The sequence below is a fragment of the Mercenaria mercenaria genome, unplaced genomic scaffold (assembly GCF_021730395.1).
Source record: "Mercenaria mercenaria strain notata unplaced genomic scaffold, MADL_Memer_1 contig_4736, whole genome shotgun sequence".
NCBI lineage: Eukaryota > Metazoa > Mollusca > Bivalvia > Venerida > Veneridae > Mercenaria > Mercenaria mercenaria.
Window position 1 is genome coordinate 1 of NW_026462987.1, and position 19,850 is coordinate 19,850.

Here is a 19,850-nt window from a genome sequence, read left to right on the forward strand (position 1 = left end):
GATCCTGAAGCTGAAATGAAACGAAGGGCAGCACTGGCCGAACGACCCCATAAATTTGTCGGAAAGGTAAGTAGTATTTAAAAAAATGTTTAAGACTTAGTATATTATTAAAAACATATTAGTAAGAAATTGCAGGTCTATTTCGATAGTTCTTCAGATAAAGACATTTAAGTGAGATATTTTAGATCGGACAGAATTTCTCAAAACTATATAGATCAAAAGGATTTAAAAATACCAAGACAACACATTCTTGACTAGTTTCGACCTTTATGTCTTCGTCAGAAATAACAACATACAAAACAAACGACGTCACGTCCGTTTGGACGCGAACGTGAACGTGACAAAAAGCGCAAATATAGAATATATTTGTATTAATGTACATATAGATACGGATCATAATGATACGGCGGGTATTTATCGAAAACATATTTCTTCAATATGAAGCAGAGAAAAAATAAAACCCAACATATCTACATGACAAATTTTGAAGTATACATGTGAAGCATAAGCGAGAATTAACGACAGATCTACTTATAATTATATAAATAGTAAAATAACATTAATTTAAAAGCTATCCGCACATATATAATTACAGAAACAATCAAAAAATTAAAAACTTTCATTAAAATACGATTAAAGACAAAATGCAGTCAAACGGCGGAAAAAGGAACCTTGAAGCAGTAATAAGGGGAGGTAATAAAACGGCAATAAAATATCAAAATGCTGGAAAATAGAGCCGATATATTCTTAACTTCTATAAAAATTATTAATATTATTTTAAAGTTAGAAAATATATTAAAAGCAATACTATACGGTGAAAATATTTAACCTGTAGGGATATTATGAAAAAGTTAGTATATAAGACCCTATTAAATGTTACTTGGTAACTGTAATCACACAGTAAACAATACGCTGGTGTTCATGCCAGATGGGTGCACGGTATTTGACCGGTGAATCCAGGACCACTGGCGCCAGATCAGAAAGAAAATGCCTCTGTACATATTATACCCTACCCCTAGGTATTCTATAAGAACCATGGTCGTGAACGGGAAAATATACTAACCCGTTTCAATCGCGCATTTCATACCTAAAACACGCAGTGGGGTAAATGTGTACTATGGATATCAAACAAGTGGTAATTTATCTTCCATTGTGCACCGGTCACATTTTTCAATACATCTTATCTTAGAAAAACAACGCGTAGTTTATAGTAATTTCAACATTACACAAAAAACTTGCTTGAACTTCCCTGGTGAAGTTCCGTTCTAGATTACAAAACCATTCTGATTGGCTGTTGTAAAAATGTATGTCAATCGTCATTTTACTACACGTGTTCGCTAAAATGTGAAAATGCAGCAAAATGTGCAAAATGAATAAAATATACAGAACAGACGCAGACCAATGTACGATTTCAAATTAAAGATCATATACAAGATGAATTTCATTCATCATTTCGAGTTTTAGTGCAAAATTTTGATTTTTTTAAAATCTGTTTTTGTTTGTTTACGTTTCGCCAAACATGTGCGCACTGCCGTGACCTCTAGACCGGATGTTCATTAGGGAAGTTCAAGCAAGTTTTTTCTGTAACGTTGACGAAAGCATAAAATATGTTGATAATCTCAGCAATATGGAATATTGAGACAATGTGACTGGTGCACGATGGAAGATAAATTATCGCTTGTTCAATATACTAGGTACCCATTCACCGAACTGCGCGTTTAAGTTGAGAAATGTACGATTGAAACGGGTTAGTGCACTTTCCCGTTCATGACCATGGTTCTTATAGAATACCTAGGGGTAGGGTATAACATGTACAGAGGCATTTTCTTTCTGATCTGGCGCCAGTGTCCAGGACGTTTCACGTAATAACCTATCTAAATCATTATCAACAATGTCAATTGGTAAAAAACTGAAATCATCTAAATTGTGATGAGTACTGTTGAAATGGGCAGCCACACCGCTAGCATATGCTGGATCGCTGAAATTGTTAATGTCAAATTTATGACTGTTCATACGTTTAGAAACCTGTTGTCGTGTTTGACCCACATATTGCATGTTGCACTTTTTACAAGTTATGACATAAATGACATTTGATGATGTGCAGTCTGTATTAAATCTAAGTTTATACATAGAAGAATTAGAAGAACTAACGAATTCATCAGTTTCTACTATCTTGCTACAATGTGTACATCTAGGTCGGTAGCATTTGCTGGAACGGGCGCTGATGGGGTAGGGGGCATTGCAGAATATCTAGACTTTACAAGGAAGTCTTTAAGATTTTTACCACGTTTGTATGCTAACACGGGTCTAGAGGAATGCAACTGTTGGACTGAGACATTTGGCGATAGTTTAAATAAATCCCAGTATTTATGTATGATACTACCAATGTTAGGGAGGGAGGGATTATATTCAGTAACAAAAGGTACAATATCAACCTGATCAGAATTGTTATTGTATTTCAGAGCTTCGTCTTGTGTAACATTATGCATCTTGTTAAATGCAGCATCTATTACACTGTCTGGGTAATTTCTGGATTTGAAAAATTCACGTAGAGTGTCCAGAGATTTAGCAAATTGATTATCGTCAGATATAATACAACGATATCGCTTAGCCTGACTGTAGGGAATACCGTCTTTACAAGTCTTTGGATGATTAGAGGAGTAGAGAAGGTACTGATGGATGTTAGTATTTTTAACATGTACATTGGTGCATATGTTATTACTGGTATCTTTCGTAAGATCAACATCCAGGAATGACACATGTTTCGTTGAAATTTCATACGTGAATTTAATAGAGCTATGTAATTCATTAAGGGTTTTAACAAAGCTATTCAATTCGTCGAGTGAATGATCCCAGATCATGAAAACATCATCCAGAAACCGAAGCCACAAAGTAGGTTTCACCTGCTGGCTTTGTAAAAAGTCTTGCTCTAACTTACCCATGAACAATGATGCATAGGTAGGGGCGAACGGACTGCCCATGGCCGTCCCCATTGTTTGAATGTAATTATCACCATTGAACTGAAAATGGTTATTCTTAAGTGTAAGTTCAATAAGTTTACATATACTTTCTACGGACAAACTAGTATCAGACAGACTCTTGTCCCTGTTTAAGAAAAATCTGCAGGCTTCAATACCCTCATCATGTGGAATGTTCGTATATAGAGAGGTTACATCCAAAGTCACCAAATAACTGTTGGATGATAAACTGCAATTCTTAAGTTTTGAAAGGAAATCCGTAGTATCTTTGACATACGAAGGTAATGATTGCATATGTGGTTGCAATACATAGTCTAGATATTTAGATATGTTATCAGTAGGGAATTGCATGCAGATACTATGGGCCTACCTGGATATCCTAATGGCAAAGAATTATCTTTACATTTATGTAGTTTGGGTAAAATGTAAAAATGGGGTATACGTATCTTTTCTGGAAAAGTGTCAAATTCCTCTTTCAAAAATTCTTCACATTCGGAAATTTTATCCATACATTCACATACATTACGTTTCACTGTTTCTGCAATATTGCTATCAAGTTTTTCGTAATACTTGTCATTGTTGAGATGTCTATGTACTTCCTGTTGATACTCATCAGTGTTCATTATCACAATATTGGCCGATTTGTCTGCCTTTTTTATTACAATATCTCTGTCATTCGCTAGAGAATGTAAACTAGAGAGTTCTTCTTTTGTGATATTTGAATATCTCGACTGTTTTGATGACTGGAGTATTTTCTGGTGAATTGCCTCAATATAGAAATCAAGATATTCATCACGACCTTGCTTCGGAATGAACGTTGACTGCTTTTTGTTGAAGAAAGTTTTTTCTTTATCATTTTGGTCGTTATTGTTATTATCATTGAAAAAATATTCTTTCAGTCTCAAACGTCGACAGAATCTAAATGTTTCCTCTGCTAATTTAACTTTGTCGTGGCTTTTAAGCTTTGGTACAAAAGAAAGTCCCTTACCTAACAGGATATAGTCAGCATCGGATAATTTTCTTTTTGATAGATTAATTACCGTCGCCTTGCCTCTTTGAATGGCCGTTTTCCTCTTCTTGATTCTCCTCCATGCGTTCTTATTTTTGGCCCTGACGAAACGTCGGTTTGCCTTTCGACAACTATTTTGAGCAGTTTCGTTAGGTCTTGTAGCGTTTGATTCAGCTGATTCTGTGCTATTGTCGCCCCGTTCCGTGTGGCCTCTGCATAAGTTGCTTTTGTGCCCGGGGCTCTTACGTTTTTTGAATTTCTATCTGTCGTAGATTCTGGAGTTGCCGCTTCCGTAGTTTTTGGTGAACATTTCTTCTCAGCTGAAGACGATTCTTCAGTATTTCTATCTGAGGGCGGCTTCAGATCATTTTTTCTTGAGTTACGTGGTGCTGGTTTTGGTTTCTTTTTATTACTCTTTCTACGACGTGCCCTGCCTGATTTGTTTGATTCTGATGATTCAGATTCATTACTTTGAAGTGGTTGTGAATGCACCTCACTTTCCTTTAATAGGATTGACAGCTTCTTTTCATGTCTCTCTTTAACAGTTTCTTTCTCTCTTTCTGTTTTGTCTGATATTTCAGTTTCAACATCGAACAATTGATCGTCTGAAAGTTGATTTCTCGCAATTTTCCTTTGTTCTTCGATTGTATTTGATAGGTCCAAGGCGTGACGCTGTTGGTCCTCCACGATTCTCTTCATGATATCTAGCGAAACCTTCCTAAGAAGGCTATCAACAGAAGTTTGGAGATCTTTAGAACCTGAGCTTGTGTTGATCTTCATTTTCAGTCGGAGACCCTTTGGAATTATTTCATTGTTTATGCACTTTTGCAGAAATTGTTCATGAAGACGACATTTCATCTGTTTTAATGCGACTTTTTGTAGGTTGTTGCGTGGATCCGTCATATTGGATGCAAAATCTTGGTTATATTTAGTTAATAGATCAAAAGGATTTAAAAATACCAAGACAACACATTCTTGACTAGTTTCGACCTTTATGTCTTCGTCAGAAATAACAACATACAAAACAAACGACGTCACGTCCGTTTGGACGCGAACGTGAACGTGACAAAAAGCGCAAATATAGAATATATTTGTATTAATGTACATATAGATACGGATCATAATGATACGGCGGGTATTTATCGAAAACATATTTCTTCAATATGAAGCAGAGAAAAAATAAAACCCAACATATCTACATGACAAATTTTGAAGTATACATGTGAAGCATAAGCGAGAATTAACGACAGATCTACTTATAATTACATAAATAGTAAAATAACATTAATTTAAAAGCTATCCGCACATATATAATTACAGAAACAATCAAAAAATTAAAAACTTTCATTAAAATACGATTAAAGACAAAATGCAGTCAAACGGCGGAAAAAGGAACCTTGAAGCAGTAATAAGGGGAGGTAATAAAACGGCAATAAAATATCAAAATGCTGGAAAATAGAGCCGATATATTCTTAACTTCTATAAAAATTATTAATATTATTTTAAAGTTAGAAAATATATTAACTTATAGTGACTTATTTAAAGACTCGTATATTCCAGTTACATCATTGGCCGGACAGTAGTCACGTAGGGACCGTAGATATGGATATTCTTCAAATGATCAAATTTTGGAATCAAACTTGGCTGAGAAACAATTCACCAAAACAAATTCACATGATCTAATAAATAGATATATATTAAACACAAGTTTAAAAATTTCTAGACGAGAATTATGTATAAATGGTTGACTGGTAACAAGTTTCTTAGAAACAAGCTAGCATGTATTTTTGCTAGTCACTAACCACAATGCATTTTCAGTGTAGTCAAGAAATGAAACAAAATACTTCATGTATGATAATATCTGTGTTTAAGGATTTTTGGTGGTCGGTGAGAGGCGTTACCAACGGTTAGAGAGGTAGTTTGCACCACTTGACTATGGCTAATCTTTACATTGGAAACCAGCATTTAATTGTTTCCTTATTTATTTACATGTGTGTATTTTTTGGTAGTTTTTCTGTTTATTTTTACACTGTATATACATTATATACTTAAGCATGGGGACGTACTATTTACACCTAAATCAAACACACACCACAAACATTCTGTCCAGAAACATAACTAAATTTGCACCGCTTTGGGTCAAACTTTATCATACGCCGGTATATATTATGATGAACAAAATATCGTAAGTATTTCAATACTTATGCTCGGCCAGCACAAGCTTTAACCGAAAAACATTCAAAACCAAACAATTAATCTGCAAAACTTAGAACAAAACATATATCCGAAACAATTCACAACTTATCTGCAGAAGATCAATTTATACACCTCTAGATCTCAAACGGACCCATCAACATTCAAATTCAAACAATCAGCCAAATTAAAAGCATCAAATTCACAAAAGAACAAACAATTCCAACTGCAAACAACCAAAGTATCAACTTCAAAACAAAACCACAATTAAAAGCTAAACAACCAAAATATTCGCCGAGCAAAATCAACAGTTATGTACAATGAAATGTATGCCAATAATATCCAACAAATAAATCAAGAAACAAATCTTTCCTTCAAAAATCGAGCCACCAATTGACTCTAACACACTTTATACTGCATGCACAACATGCGACTTTCTCTCGCTAAAGTACAATCTAAACTGATAAACTCTCATAAAATTTTGTAAAATCTGTCACACTCTCTCTATACCGCAGTGATCATTTTATCAGCGAGGTTTAAGTATAAGTTAGATAATACATACAAGTGTGTTACCGGCTGGTGGAGAATCTCAGGGAACGTATTTTGGGTAGCAAACGAGCCTCGTAGAGGCGATTTTGCTATTAAATTACGTATCCTGAGATTCTCCCAAGCATGATGATACTCGCCGGTAACGTATTGTCTAACTGATTTATCGCATGATTATAACAGTATACTGAATACATTTTTTAAATATCTTAAATCTAAAATACTTAAAAATATTTTCTCTCTTGAGCCTCCCTTAGAACATTTCACTGCCATACAAAAGCCAAAAGATGGTGCTGGGGCAGATTTTTATATAAATTACGCATGCTCACATTAGAGAGCCCTTTTTCAAATTTTTTATTAAACTACTGAATAAAAAGTTAAAAAACAAAAACAAATACACATTGAAACATTCTGTATCAATTCGTGTAATTATTTTTTAAAACAACAAATTGTGAAGTAGAGTTTCAAAAATACTTTAAACTAACTGCCAAAAATTTGAATTTGCCGGGAGGCGCTAACGAGGTCAATGAACCCTGGAGAAATAGAGAATGGAAACGATTCCCACGTGGCTAATTTTCATGTCTCAATGGCCTAGAGCATATTGTAAAGCTTTGCCAGAAAACTAATTTTGAATTTCTAAACTGAATAGAATATCATAATCATTTTTGCAGTTATATTTTTATGTTATTTAAAACATCCAAGTTTTAAATCAAGATGCAGAGAAATAAACTACAGACATACAGTGACAAATCATTTCAAACAGCTTATCATTTTCAAGACCTTATCACAGCAACACTTGCTAATTTGTGTGTATTGTTCTACATCCCAGGCAGAGAAAACTGTGAGCGATGCATGTGTGCAACGGAATTTAGAGCACAGCTAACCGTGGCTATACCAGAATTTAGTAAACATAAAACTTCAAAGAAAAATGCCGCAGTCATGCGATAACAAGCCGTACAATATAGCGAATTGTAAATGTTGATAAACTTTTTTCAGCTGTCGTGTAAGCTAGCATACAGTATATTTACATCTTATGGTTTAACGCCGTTTTGCAACAAGCAACAAAGAATTATTCTGACACTGTAAATATAAAAGTCCTGGCCAATGTGATATTTACCTCAGCCTATCATCCTTGTCATGTACGTAAACTTGGATATTCACCTTATCATTATATAACACCTGTTTACTATTACATTGTATATATAAAGACAAAAAAAACGATGATGATATATCTTTAAAAAGTGTAAAGATATTGTCAAACCAATAGTTAATTCACAAACAAACTACATTGTAGCGACAAACAGATGAGTCAGAACTTATAACAGAAGAAATGGCAAGAACCTATTGTAGTAACAATGTTACAACAGAAACAATTGAAAAGAATCAACACCTGCTTGGTGGATTTAATATGACACAGGCAATAGACGAATGCACATGGGATGTCCACGTAAGAAACTTACTTTACTCTGTCAACGAATAATACACACATTACATTTTTTTTTCAGGACAGAATGTTGTCATACATTAAACTTTTATGGTTGTTTGCTATTTCAGGACTGATTAAAATATTAAAATTCAAACGTTGGTCCGGTTGCCTATTTATATGTCTGCGCATACGCTAGTCTTATAATTGTTTAACCCCTTTGAAATATTTTAAGTAACGTTGCGCATACACTCGAAACGTTAAAGAGATTCATTCATTCCACCATAGAATGAATTGTTCTAGGACGATATTTTTAAGAATATATAAAAGTTTTTGCACGAAAAATACTTGTATCAATCGTATTTAATGTACTTACTGAAGCGTGACTACCGCCCTGTGAAAAACTGATTTCATTCAGCTTTATTCAGAAATTCGATCATCATATAGGAATGTCGAATATCCGTCAAAGTCTTGACAAAGAAACATGAATTTTGATAAACGTTAACTCGTGGATGTCTGTGTTTCCATTGTCTGACCTTTACACTTTTATGCCTCCATGGGAACGAAATAACTGAATATTGACTGATTTTGACGCTTTATCACGCTCGAACAAGGTATTTTTGAGATGTCTCTAGTTTTAACACACTCGGTAATAAGTTTAATAAATCTGTGCCTTTTCTTAAAAAGAAGACAATTGCAAGAAATGGTGATTCACGAGGTAGCAACAAATAACACCCAATTTTTGAATACATGCTTTACATCTTTGATAACATGTAAAAATGCTAACAAAAGTTGATCCTATTTTTGAAAAGGTCAACTACAAACGTTTTAAGCAAATGTCATCGAACACTCACGATTTAGTCTAGCCGTAAATATTTGTGACGTTGCCGTTTTGATGGCAGTTAATATGTACTGCAACTATTTGCCGAAGGAATGCTTACTCTATGCAAAAATCATGCCGCATTATTGTTTTCGAGCGAAATGACTAAATGATGTGTAAAAGTTGGTTCATAGATATTTCTAGAAAACTAAAATTACCTTATAAATCTATATAGCTGTAGAATGTGTGATGAAATACTGGGATCTTCGACTTCGTTTTCGCTATATTGCCTCCCCTTATCCCCACACATTGCCTCTCCTTATCCCCACCCAAACCCTTTTTATGTGCAGTTTTTGAACATCATAAGTTCACTGTTTGTATTATACGGAAAATTAAGTTAATCACAAGAAACGTTAAAAACAATATTTAAAGCGTACTTAAATTTTGTAAGCCATTTCCGATTTCTTTCCAGTTTTTAGAGTCACCCTCGTATACCTGAATGTATGCTGTACACAAAAAAAACTTTAAACATTGTACTGCTTGTTTGTTTGTTTGTTTTTTTTTTGTTTTTTTTCTCTACAGATTATTTTAATTCTCTGAAAATGTTTCAGACATGTTTTTGAATATAATATGGAAATACACTCACTTAACTACCGGGTTCACTTTAATACAATTTGCGATGTGGTCTGGAAATTTATGAAACCCAGTACAATGACTTTCGAAGGCGCAATCGCAATTATCTATTCATTTATTACCAATACACTATTAACGCCTACGTTTTGCCGGACTTGAAAGTTGAAATTAGCCCAGAATAGTATTTTGGTTGTTGGTGTTTTATACATATTTTCGTCAAAACTTTAGTCTTTACTAGTACTTAACCCCTTTTCAAAGTAACGTACAATTGCCCTATTGAACGGTATTAGAGTGAACGTACCGGACACCAAAACGATCGACGGGCACTAATATGAGGGATGGGGCTAGTTTTAGACCGGGTGAATTAGTCTAGAGACTTTTTTCATCGGGTTATTTGTACTTACCGCCAACGCCCAGGGCTCCGTTGTTCGAAACTTTAACAGGCGATTAGGCTAACCGTCGATCAACATTTAGGGTTGTATTTCAACTGTTTAATATTAAACTTGGAAAAGCAAATATACGAATTAATTATCATAAACACAAAAATGTCTCTGCAGTAAAGTCAAAACATCGTACTGGTGTTTCCCACTTAGACTAGTATTTCGATTCAAACTTTAACAGGTGGTTCGTTTAACAGCTACTTAAAGTTTCGAACAACTGGGCCCAGAACACAAAGACGTAATGTCGGCAAGCGTAATATTTGACGTTTCGCTAGAGAGCGCTGTGTTGCACCTTACACAACAGATACACTTAAAACAGTACTTATTTAGTTATCAAAAATGATTTAATTATATCATATATTTTGTGTTCTATGTATGCGTTTTCTTTGGATGTAAGGTACTAGTATATTTAACTGGATTGTTATAACAGACTGGGCAAGATCTTGGATGGATTGCTACACACAAACAAGCAGCAGATTCCGCTATTGAAATCGGTTACAAAAGAGATGCGAATTACACACTTTCTCACATTGAGGAATTGAAGGAGTTCAAAATGCAGTTGTGTCCATTCAATTGCAACGGCAATGGTGTTTGCCAGGAAAATGGTAGGATATTATTTCCTTCCGAAGTAATAAATTTATTCAAACGTTTTTTAAAGTTATTGTTCGTTAAATAGAGAAGCAATCTCCCCACTGATGATAGTATTCTACAGTTGTTAAGATGAGTTCGTAAACGCGTTTAATCGATTGCGATAAGTTGTAAGTGCTTTGCAAAAATAATATTTGTTAATAATTTCATATAAAAAGGCAATAACAAGGTGAACCTAAGTGAAAACAATAATATGAACTAAGGCACTGCCTAGAATGAGGATTTATCGTTAATATGAAATAAGGCAGAGCCTCAAAGCGAGCTCAATGAAATCTTGTTTCGCTGAAAAAATATACCGGCATATTATAAAGAAACTATTTAATACTCAAATGAGAAAAGAATCTATTCACTTGAAAACAGTAAGTTTATTGTTAGTGTCATCATACCTGTTACAGCGAATATCATACTTTGCAAAATTTACGGAAAGCCTGTGTAACAGTGACGTCATTTCCTATTCGCCGCGTCCTCGTACTGGTTTAATGATTATTACTGATGATAATTTTCCGTTTATTGTCCAATGTTTTTAAGTTTTAAACGAAAATAATCATATTTTCTTAAGTAACTAGAAACCTTCCCTGTATGACTTTTGAGTGAAAGAAATAAAAAAAAAAAATATATTGGCACGGTTAACAAATTTCTGTAACTTAATATACGGACGTTACCGTCTTGGGGCTTTTTACTACCGGCGCTTCGCCTATTAATGTATGGATAACGCATTTTTTGTGTTATAACATCAGCAGAAATCCGGAGTATTCTGAAAGTGTTGCAACACAAAATAAACATGCGTTAACGCTCCTCTAGCATAAAACGTTTAAGAACACTCGCTACAGTTTCCTATTTTTTTTCTCAATAATAGATTTTGATGACATGTTTTGTATTAAAAGACCATGTTATAATGTATTGAAAACGAAATAAAGATACTAGGTCACCAGCTTTGTTTCAATTTAATTGCCTCTAGATACGGTGCTATTTTTAACATTTTTCACATTTTCTATATTCTTAAATATATTTCAGTAAAGTACAATAATTAACATAAATTTGATATCTAAGCATTTCTATAGCGGAAAACAATATATCTATTTGAAACATGCTCAGGGAAATCAAAAGAATATGATTTTGTAAAGAAAGGAATTCTTGTTCAGCAGACCCAAGGGCTATTTTTGCATATTTTTGTCAATTTTAAGTTGGTACTTCTGCTATTTTATCGAGTTTCACATAATAGAATTAATCAAACTCTGCACATACCTTTGGTTATGCCTACCTAATCTAAAACAAAAAGAAAATTGATAGGTCACCATATTAGATTTCGCTTAAATCAAATTACAACGAGGTGGGACGTGGCGGGCATTTATACAAATTGTGAATGCAGGTTGGTACGAAATACTCTTTCAGTGTTTGAGCAAATGACTTGGAGATATATAAAATTATCAAACAGCAGATTTTTAATAAGCGGATTTTAAGGCGTTTCAGAAGCATTTTGATGTCATAGAACGATGAAAGTTTCCGCCCTTCTCCGAACAAAACCTATAGCTAAGGAATGCGGATGTACGGTATGGGAACGGTACGGAATTAGAAACAGCTGTGACTCAATGCAGAGTTGGAGCGTTGGTATAAATTACAGACTCCGGTATATGTCAGATTGAAGAAATTTGAACTTAAAGTACTTTAAATGTATATATTTTGTAACCATGGTGATACTTACCCTAACCTTTAGTCAGTATATTATACATATTATATATTAAATGCATGCGAACATACAGTAATTTACGGAGTTTTGCCGTACGCGACATTAGATAATCACCTACGGCCATGCGCAGAAGACCGCTCCAACTCTGCAATAAGCTACATCGATTAGAAACACAACCAAATTGGCACGGGGTTGGGGGTAAATATCGAGCCGTCCGGAAAAAACTGTAGCGAGTGCCTTTTAAAACTAGTAAATGAATAAAATTTCCCTCAGCGTCACTTATTTTTTATGAAACACGCGAAAACGTCTGCGTTGTTTTCACACGATGACATCATTTCCTTTTGTAAATCCGTTTTGTGACGTACTGCTTTTACGCTTTGCCATGGAACGTGCATATATAAAAAGGTTTAACGGAACGTAAGCACTATTTCTCTGTTCTCTCTCCTGTTAAAACACCCAAGAAAAGTGACAAAAACATCAGTTTTATGCCGGAATGAGATTTTATACCTTCTTTGTAAAGATTGATTTATTTTTGTTCCAACAAATGCATTTTTGATCTCAGGTACATGTACGTGTGACAGTTTATATTTTGGTCCTGACTGTGAAAGTAATAAATCTAATGGGCCAATCATAGAAGATATTGAAGGAGGCGGATTCTGTGATCAGCGTTTTGGGAGTGAATGTAGATGTTTTTCCGTACAGACAGAAGCACTGGCAGAGTCCTTTCAATGCAAGATGGTTAGACAAAAGGTTTGAACAATATTTTTGAACTACTTAGCCATACTTAAAATCACATTAATGTTCTAAAATGATAATCTCTTTTCACAATAAACAGTGTTTCTTGTCAATATGTGTTTTCTGGATATGCAATGCCAGGTGAATAAGGTATCTGAATACCTTGCCCCTTATAGATATTGAAACCAAGAAAAAAACGCATGAGAAGTAAATGTATTCTCTATTTTAATCTATGTAGCTAGCTTGCTGACGTTTAGGTCTCTTCCAGTGTCTGTTCACACATAAAAATGTGCTCTGACACCCCTGGAATCTTCCTGTAGGATCAGTTTCCAGTTGGCTATATATATCGTTAAAAAGGCGTAATAGTACTATAGTCAAGCAGCTGTTCTGTGCTAGTCGGATAATGGCGGAAAGGAAAAAGTAATCAAATGAGGTGTTTGCATTTATAGAAATGTAAACAAACTTGATTACACACGTGTTCATATCCACATTTAACTGTCAGTTTGGAAGATATTCGAAAGTGTTGACCTGTCGTGTTGACCTGTCAGACAAAAATCTCTCATAGAAGATACATGACCACTACTTTTCTTTGAGTTTGTTTGGTGGTTTATAGGTCGTTGTGTTTTATTTTATCTAAGAAGTTCAAAAAGATTTCAAAAGAAGTTATCAAAAAGCTTCTATCATGTTCTTACATAACCATTCAATGAATACGAACTTTTATTGTCACAACAAAAATACTATTTCAGTATTGAAAACTGTAATATGACGGTCCTGAAAATGAATTCTCCCGTGAGGCAGTAATATTTCCGGTCTAATTAAAATCATCTTGCCTACGCCCTAGACCAAACGCCAAATTATGCATGTTCTGTGAAAAGCAGTCACTATGGGTAAATTGATGCATTTTCTTTCAGCAATACATTACTTCTATAGAAATATTTTTACTGCAGAAAATGTTGAGTGGGGATACGCTAACAATTGGATCGGATTCAACAGAGGGCAGATATCGAAATCTTTACAATGGTGAATGCTGCTTTGCTGAAGGGAGACGAAAGCGCTCGAGTGACACAGAAACAAGTGTACTGCATTACTTGTATGACATATCAGTCAGTAACGATGGCATGAACTTCGGCCCGGTCACGATTGTTTACGTTTTTGATTCGTTGTGCCTGAATAAAGATACAGACAATGATGGGAACGTGCAATTTACAGTTAAGGTAATAGCATTCTGCTCTATGGTGCGATTAGAAGGATATTTAGTTTATCTATTTATTATAAAATATTATGGATCTAAATTACATAGTCAATGTATTTCAATGATGTTGAAAGACGTCAATAAGTGCAGATCAGAACGCTCTCACTGAATGAAAAAAAAAAAAATTAAAATCATTTAAACACGAGCTAATTTTATGAATCAAATCCTTCCTTATTACCTCCTAAACCCAAGTTTTCACTTCGAAGTTTAAAGAACGCTTTATCCGAGGTAAATACGAATTTTGTTTTCACTCCTGCAGACAAAGCTTCTAATAATATTATTATCATATGACGCATTTATTACACAGAAGTATTATAAAATGAACTGAAACATACAAAAACGTACCATTTATCACAACTAGATGAGAACACTATTGCAAAAATTCATGCAAATCATTGTATAAATTTTAATGTCGCACTTGACGACAGTCAAATGAAGCTCCGTAATCTTTATTGGATCAATAAACTTCACACAAAACTCCATTTAAAGCTCGATTCATTGCGAATTCAACCTTATGCACTACAAAAAACATTTCTGTATTTTTGACTTCCTGTCTTACTACAATTAAAGACCACGTACAGAAGTATTGCTCCAAGGTTTATGAGAACTCTGGTGTTAATCTGTTTTGGTCCACCAAGAACTCTTCAAATGTTTGATGATAAGTACTTATTAAAGACAAAGTAGTAGCTTTAATTGAGAAAACATTTGCTAGAGAAAACGTTAATTATCTGGCTTGCGATGAAACTAGAGCATTCTTTTCTAACGGTGCATGTAAGGGATACAACTTATGAAGTTGTGATCAGGTTTGTGAAGCTCGAAAATTTCTACTAGACAATATATATATATGAGATTTGGCAACAAAACATACAGACAAGTAATTGGTATCCCGATGGGTACGAACTGCGCCCCCCTCATTGCTGATTTATTCTTATACTGTTATGAACGAGATTTCATGCTTAGTTTATCCACTGAGAAACAATTCGAAATTATTGAAGCTTTTAATGGAACCTCAAGGTATCTTGATAATATTTTAAATATGGACAACCACTTTTTGCAGAAATGGTGAAATATATTTACCCTAAAGAGATACAGCTTAACAAGGCTACTACAGATTTAGAAGCGTCATTTCTGGATCTAAATTTAAGAATTGTGAATAATAATCTAGATTTTAATTTTGAAATTTGAAACTTTCCACAATCTTGATGGAGATGTCCCTCGAGCAACATCATACGGTGTCTATATTTCACAGCTTATTCGTTTTGCCAGAGCTTGTTCAAAGATAGATGATTTTAATGACAGAAATCTTCATGTTACCAAGAAATTGTTACAGCAGGGTTAGCGTTATCATAAGTTACGGAAAGCTTTTAGTAAATTTTACTACAGATCGTCTGAACTATTAGAAAAATACAATACACTTCTTAAAACACTTTTTGGGAAAGCCAAAATGTGGTCTTTATTGGGAGGTGGTCTTTATTCACAGGTTAAAATACACTGTTAATGTTAAAATGGGAAACAAAACATGTGGTCTTTAGAGCCAGGTGGTCTCTGTTCAGAGGTGGTATTTAACACAGGTTTGACAACGGACGGAGGGAGTTGATTTTTGTCTTACAGTTTTCTTAGTCGCGCCCTTAAAAGTTGTTGCTCTGACTTCAGACAAGTTGTTGAGTACATTGATGTAATTGTACTTTAAATTTATTTTAATTTTTTGTTTTGCTTTATTTGTCTGTTACTTTTTCACTAATGTTAGAGCCTTTCTCAGCGAGGCTTTTATTTATTCCTTTATTTAGGTTACTGACCGTTCCAAGGCGGTGCCCCTATTTTCAACAGGTTGTTTTGTCTGTCTTGTATTGTGTGTTGCGTATGTTTTCTTGTTTGTTGTAAGCGTTTTTCGTCCGCCCTACTTCCCCCTTTTGCCCTCTCCTTTCCCTTGCATTTACGCTACTTTTTGCATCCCATCCCCATTACTTTTAGTATGTTTTCGTGGCTCCTATTTATTTTGGCAGCCGAATCCCAAGACGGTACTTGATTGTTTTTTCCTACTTGTGTGGGTGCGTTTGTAAGCTTGTGAGTCTATAACGGTGCCCTATTGTTTTCTTATGTGTTGCTTGTTGGTTTTTCTATGTTATTCAGTTGATCGTCGTTGAGTGTTTGTCTTTGGTACATGAGTGTCTGCGGTATTGTGGTTTACGTTTTAGTGCGACTGTTTTTAAAGAACATGATATTCCCTTGTATATTTGTCCTTGTTCAACTTACCCCTTCGGATTCCTCCCCCACTCCCGACCCCACTTCGCCCCTTACCATTTCCTTCCCCTTTATCAATATTTAGCTTATATTAATAAGTACGTTTTGGATGTTTGAAGCAACCCGTCTGAAATAATTTTCCATTACAGCTTCTTTTTGTTGTGGGCTTACTATGCAAATGCGTGGCTCTGGGGCTGTGTTTTTGGTGCTCTGTGCTTCCGGGAAATCTACCTTTACCTATTATCTTTTGTACGATACTTTAATCGCTTAATGCATAATCTAACACACATTATTTTTATTTTTATCATTATTATTATTATATTATATTTATATAGCGCTATTTTACGGTAAACACGTTCAAATGGGCTTTACATATAGCAGACACAGCCACATAGGGCGCGAAATTCGTCATATACTAGTACACACAGGGCGATCTGACCAGAGGGATAGAGTGGGACAAAGACAGAATAGATAGATGCAGGCCTGTCTGGCTTAATTAGCCTAGCTCTTTGCGAATAGACAGTCTGATTCTTTGACATGCCCGGTGTACAGCACCGGTACACACGAAGCCGTCTTTAATTCCTTTACAGGCCTCTTAGTTAAGTGGGAGACAAGAGTATCTCAGACATTTTCAGTGCCTGAACCGGGTTTCAAACCCCAGACCTCCAGATTAACAGGCAAGCGTGTAACCACTAGATCACCGGCCCACACATCTATGTCATTTATGCTTAGTTTAAGATTCCATAAAGCGACTGCTGTAATCTTATAATAACTTTGTTGTTTGGCTATATCTTAGAACCTGATATATTATCATATTAAACAAAAACAAGGACAATCCGTAAGGTCACGTTCTAAAAACGCAGCCTCTCATAAAAACGTAAACCAGCACGCGGACGCGCACACCACCAACACACAAACACACAAGGACAAGACAAACAAATAAAGGAACACATTGGGGTTTCAGGTCGTTTTTGAATTATAAATTTCTGTAGATATATGGCAATAGTCAAAACTGCACTTATAATAACATTAAGCTAAGACCAAAGCTGTAAGATATATTTCATAATTTTTCTTGAGGTTAATGTTACACCGATACAGATACATTTTTTGAAGATTTTTATAAACGATAAATATACAGTCTCAACTGTGATCAAAAATAAAAAAAAAAGATAATTACAATTTAATTAAGCATTGGACGTATATTGTATTGTAGGCTGACACTTGCCTAATAGATGGCTACTGCTACGAACAAAATGACGTGAATATAAGTAACGTTTGCTTCAAGTGTGATCCCAGTATTTCTCAATACAACTGGACTCAAGGTAGTTGAAGATTTCATATTCATACTTATTTTACAGACAAATTGTTATATCTGAACAGCTACAGTACTAGAAATTTGCATAAGTGTACTTAAAACAGTTTTTTCCCCGTTATTTTTTAAATATCATAAGCAATTTGCACGTAACCACGCAAAGATATATCGGTGATATTTACACAAACGTTTCAGTACAGTTTTGTCAATATTGTACATTTGTCACAATCTTTAGTCTAAGAAAAAAAAATACACATATAATTTTATATGCTTTATAATGGTTATATATTATCTGCTGGTTGTAGAAACCTTTACATAAAATTTAGAATTGTTGGAACAAAAATATACAAAATTAAATCGTTAAATTTTTGCAGGCTGCATGGCATCCCCAAATGACGATGAAGGGAGCCTAAGTGCTCCTACTATAGCTGGTATTGTTATTGGAGTGATTGTTGGAATTATTATTGTAACAACGATAGTGGTCGTTGGTTATAAGAAAGGATGCAAGAAAAGGTAAATTCGTCACTTTAATCGATACTATTATTATGATTTAATGATGTACATTAAAAGAAATCTAATAAACTGTAAAAAAGATTGAAAAGCCATGTATATAATTTGTTGATTAATAGGGTAATTGTTTTTATATCAGCTTAATAACATTTATGAGGAAACTCCTCTGTATAGCGGCTAATTACGAGCCCTGTTCAACGAGCATATAACTAAAGCAGTAAAGAAAACAACATTTTTCTTTTCAGTTCAGTCAATGCATCTATGGAATTTTCGTCAGGGCCATTCGTATCGCGAGAACCTAGTAGAATGTCCTTTAACGTCGACAACCTTACTTATGGGCAAACATATTAGCTCTTACCAAAATCGAATCGGATATGCGGAGAGTAACCAAGATGTTCACGTTTGATATTGAATATAAGCAGTGTTACTTGAAGAAGTCCTTATAATGCCCCTACAACATAATCCATGTAGCATAATGAACTTCTCATTCTAGTATATACTAGTATTCGAGACGAACTCGTTTATTTATCTTTAACTTTCAAGAAGCGTTTCACGTATTCCAAACACTTAATGCAGTTAACTTTGTGATATGAAGATGAATTAGTGCAAACTATTTTCACAATATGAAAGTAATAACGCTGTAAATCTTCAAAACGTCCTCACAACTGTACGGACAGAGTGGCAGAACGAAATGATGTAATTATGTTTCCTTTTGTCAGAAAATGATTAAAGTTACTTGATGCAAAAAAAAAATGAATGATGTTTATTATAAAGAAATGTTAATATATCATCAACATAAAATATTGGAAAATCAAGATTTATTCATGTATCGATATTATACAATCAACATTGTAGGGCCTCCGTGGCCGAGTGGTTAAGGTCGCTGACTTCAAATCACTTGCCCCTCATCGATGTGGGTTCGAGCCTCACTCGGGGCGTCGAATTCTTCATGTGAGGAAGCCATCTAGCTGGCTTACGGAAGGTCGGTGGTTCTACCCAGGTGCCCGCTCGTGATGAAATAATGCACGGAGGGGCACCTGGGGTCTTCCTCCACCATTAAAGCTGGAATGTCGCCATATGACCTAAATTGTGACGGTGCGACGTTAAACCCCCCCAAAAAAACAAAAAAAAAAAAAAACAATCAACATTGCAATAATACATATTTGTTTGTAAGTTGATAGGTAGACTATACCAAGTATCTATTCAAAATTCATGTAATGCTAAACTCAAGACTTATTTCTTTATACGACTCGAAACAATCAGAACTACATATGTCCTACATCTGTTCTACCTCTGAGTCTGAATCATTCTGTACATAAAAACATAATATTACTTTTTGCTCAGGAAAAGTGCAAAAAGGGTTTTACAACAAACATACAGCGTTCAAAATATAGTTTTGGAAAACGTACAGTAAAAAGCTCTT

At 34.7% G+C, this 19,850-nt stretch overlaps 1 protein-coding gene across 1 annotated transcript; it reads left to right on the forward strand.

The window, feature by feature from the left end:
* The first annotated feature begins 6 nt into the window (after window positions 1-6).
* On the forward strand, window positions 7-19,495 carry LOC128554122 (von Willebrand factor D and EGF domain-containing protein-like). The gene is made up of 8 exons (XM_053535367.1): window positions 7-66; window positions 8,021-8,173; window positions 10,473-10,647; window positions 12,940-13,127; window positions 14,060-14,326; window positions 17,819-17,927; window positions 18,292-18,430; window positions 18,673-19,495. Exons 1-8 carry the CDS (start codon window positions 16-18, stop codon window positions 18,776-18,778), a joined length of 1,188 nt encoding a protein of 395 aa, XP_053391342.1. The 5' UTR covers window positions 7-15; the 3' UTR covers window positions 18,779-19,495.
* Window positions 19,496-19,850: the final 355 nt, after the last annotated feature.

Coding starts and splice junctions, on each gene's coding strand:
- LOC128554122 (XM_053535367.1), top strand. CDS start 16: ATGAAACGAAGGGCAGCACTGGCCGAACGACCCCATAAATTTGTCGGA. Junction 10,648..12,939: donor TGGTGTTTGCCAGGAAAATG/GTAGGATATTAT, acceptor TTTTGATCTCAG/GTACATGTACGTGTGACAGT. Junction 18,431..18,672: donor AAGAAAGGATGCAAGAAAAG/GTAAATTCGTCA, acceptor TTTTCTTTTCAG/TTCAGTCAATGCATCTATGG.